This window comes from Seriola lalandi, unplaced genomic scaffold (assembly GCF_002814215.2).
Source record: "Seriola lalandi dorsalis isolate HSWRI2012SDOR001 ecotype SW California unplaced genomic scaffold, Sedor1 jcf7180002054590, whole genome shotgun sequence".
NCBI lineage: Eukaryota > Metazoa > Chordata > Actinopteri > Carangiformes > Carangidae > Seriola > Seriola lalandi.
The window spans coordinates 437,247-438,942 of NW_019525143.1; the positions used below are offsets into that span (position 1 = coordinate 437,247).

A 1,696-nucleotide genomic window follows, 5' to 3' on the forward strand; every position below is an offset into this window, starting at 1 on the left:
ACCACTCTGATGTTTCCAACCAGCTCGTACGTGCACACACACACACACACACACACACACACACACACACACACACACGCGCACACATACACTCCTGTATATACTGCACATACAGGCCTTTTCCTTCCCACTCTGACTGTGTGTGTGTGTGTGTGTGTGTGTGTGTGTGTGTGTGTGTGTGTGTGTGTGTGTGTGTGCAGTATGCATGTTACGCCATAGGGAAGGACGTCCAGGCCATGAAGGCGGTGGTGGGGGAGGAGGCTCTGACGGCTGATGATCTGCTCTACCTGGAGTTCCTCACCAAGTTTGAGAAAAACTTCATCTCCCAAGGTGCAGTGGGGCCACGGCAGATCACCCATAGCTACTGATAGAGCCGAAACAACTGGGAGAAAATGAATAATTAATGATTAATAATGCAAATATTTAGATTTTGAAGTCATTTATTAAGCTCAGGGAGTCGTCCAGAGGGGTTTTATCTGTACGTCACATGACACCGTCTGTCTTTAGACCCTCAGTTATATGGAAAACAAGAAGGAACGTTAACGATATTATGTTTACATGTTTCATTTCTAAAAGAGAACAGGTCTTAATGAGGATCTAAGGGAAACTCACCCTGATGAATCACTGGATCAATATAAAGTCGATAAAGTAAATTCGGCCCCTTTAGTCAAATCTGAAGAGACAAGCCTGGGCTTCATTTCAGACTCGCTTCTCGCTTAAAGAAGGTGACCGAAACAGCTTAGAAATCACTTAAGAAAAGAGTTGACAAGGTCCGGCCGTTCCTTATCCATAAAGATGCTGAAAAACTTCTTCCTGATTTTATTTCAAATAGATTCGATTATTGCGCTGCTCTTCTTTTTTAACTCTGCTCCAAAAGCTGTAAGAGATGTTCTGTGAACAACAGCTGAAAACCTATTTATTTAACTTGGCTTTTAATGAGTTCTCTCATATTTTACTATTCTTATTCTTATTTGTTTTTATTTTTATTTTCATTTACATATTTAATCATCTACTGTCTCTCTCTATTGTCTAGTTTCATTGCCCTATTTGCCCTTATTTTATTGTGCTATTAGATTTTTTATTGTAAAGCACTTTGTTGTATGACAGTTGCTTATTATTATTATTATTATTATTAATGATAATAATAATACCCATGCATGTGTGTTCCCGTGTCCAGGTGCTTATGAAAACAGGAGTGTGTTTGAGACCCTGGACATCGGATGGCAGCTGATGAGGATCTTCCCCAAAGAGATGCTGAAGAGGATTCCTCAGAGCACCTTAGCCGAGTTTTACCCCCGAGAAGCCAAACACTAACCCGACCCGGCCCCCGGCCCCCCGGCTCCCCGGCCCTCGCTGCTTCCATCAGCTTCAGTGAGAACTGCCTTCATACGGTGTAGTGTTGATGCTGTAACCGTCCTGACGCTTGTGACTTTCATGCGGCCTTGACAACAAACCATTGGACAGGAGGAGGAACACACTCCGACACACAGAGGTTTATGTTTACAGTGAGTGTAGAGGAAGAGAGTAGTACAGTAATGTGTTAATTATCTGCATGAGTGATCAGAAGGACATTTAGATTTTTTTGCCACACCTAGAATACGACACGAAGGACAGAAAGAAAATCACATAAATCCCAGACTCTGGTTTTCAGACCTTAATGTGTAATATCTATAAAAAAATCATGAATTACTAATAA

At 41.7% G+C, this 1,696-nt stretch overlaps 1 protein-coding gene across 1 annotated transcript in view; it reads left to right on the forward strand.

Annotated features, from left to right (window-relative positions):
* atp6v1b2 (ATPase H+ transporting V1 subunit B2) overlaps positions 1–1,338 on the forward strand; it is a 9,080-nt gene extending 7,742 nt beyond the window's left edge. The window contains exons 13-14 of the mRNA XM_023419034.2: positions 201–330; positions 1,178–1,338. Of these exons, the coding sequence (XP_023274802.2) occupies positions 201–330; positions 1,178–1,314 (267 nt within the window). The 3' untranslated portion in view covers positions 1,315–1,338. The remainder of the gene's footprint in view (positions 1–200; positions 331–1,177) is intronic.
* The last annotated feature ends 358 nt before the right edge of the window (positions 1,339–1,696 follow it).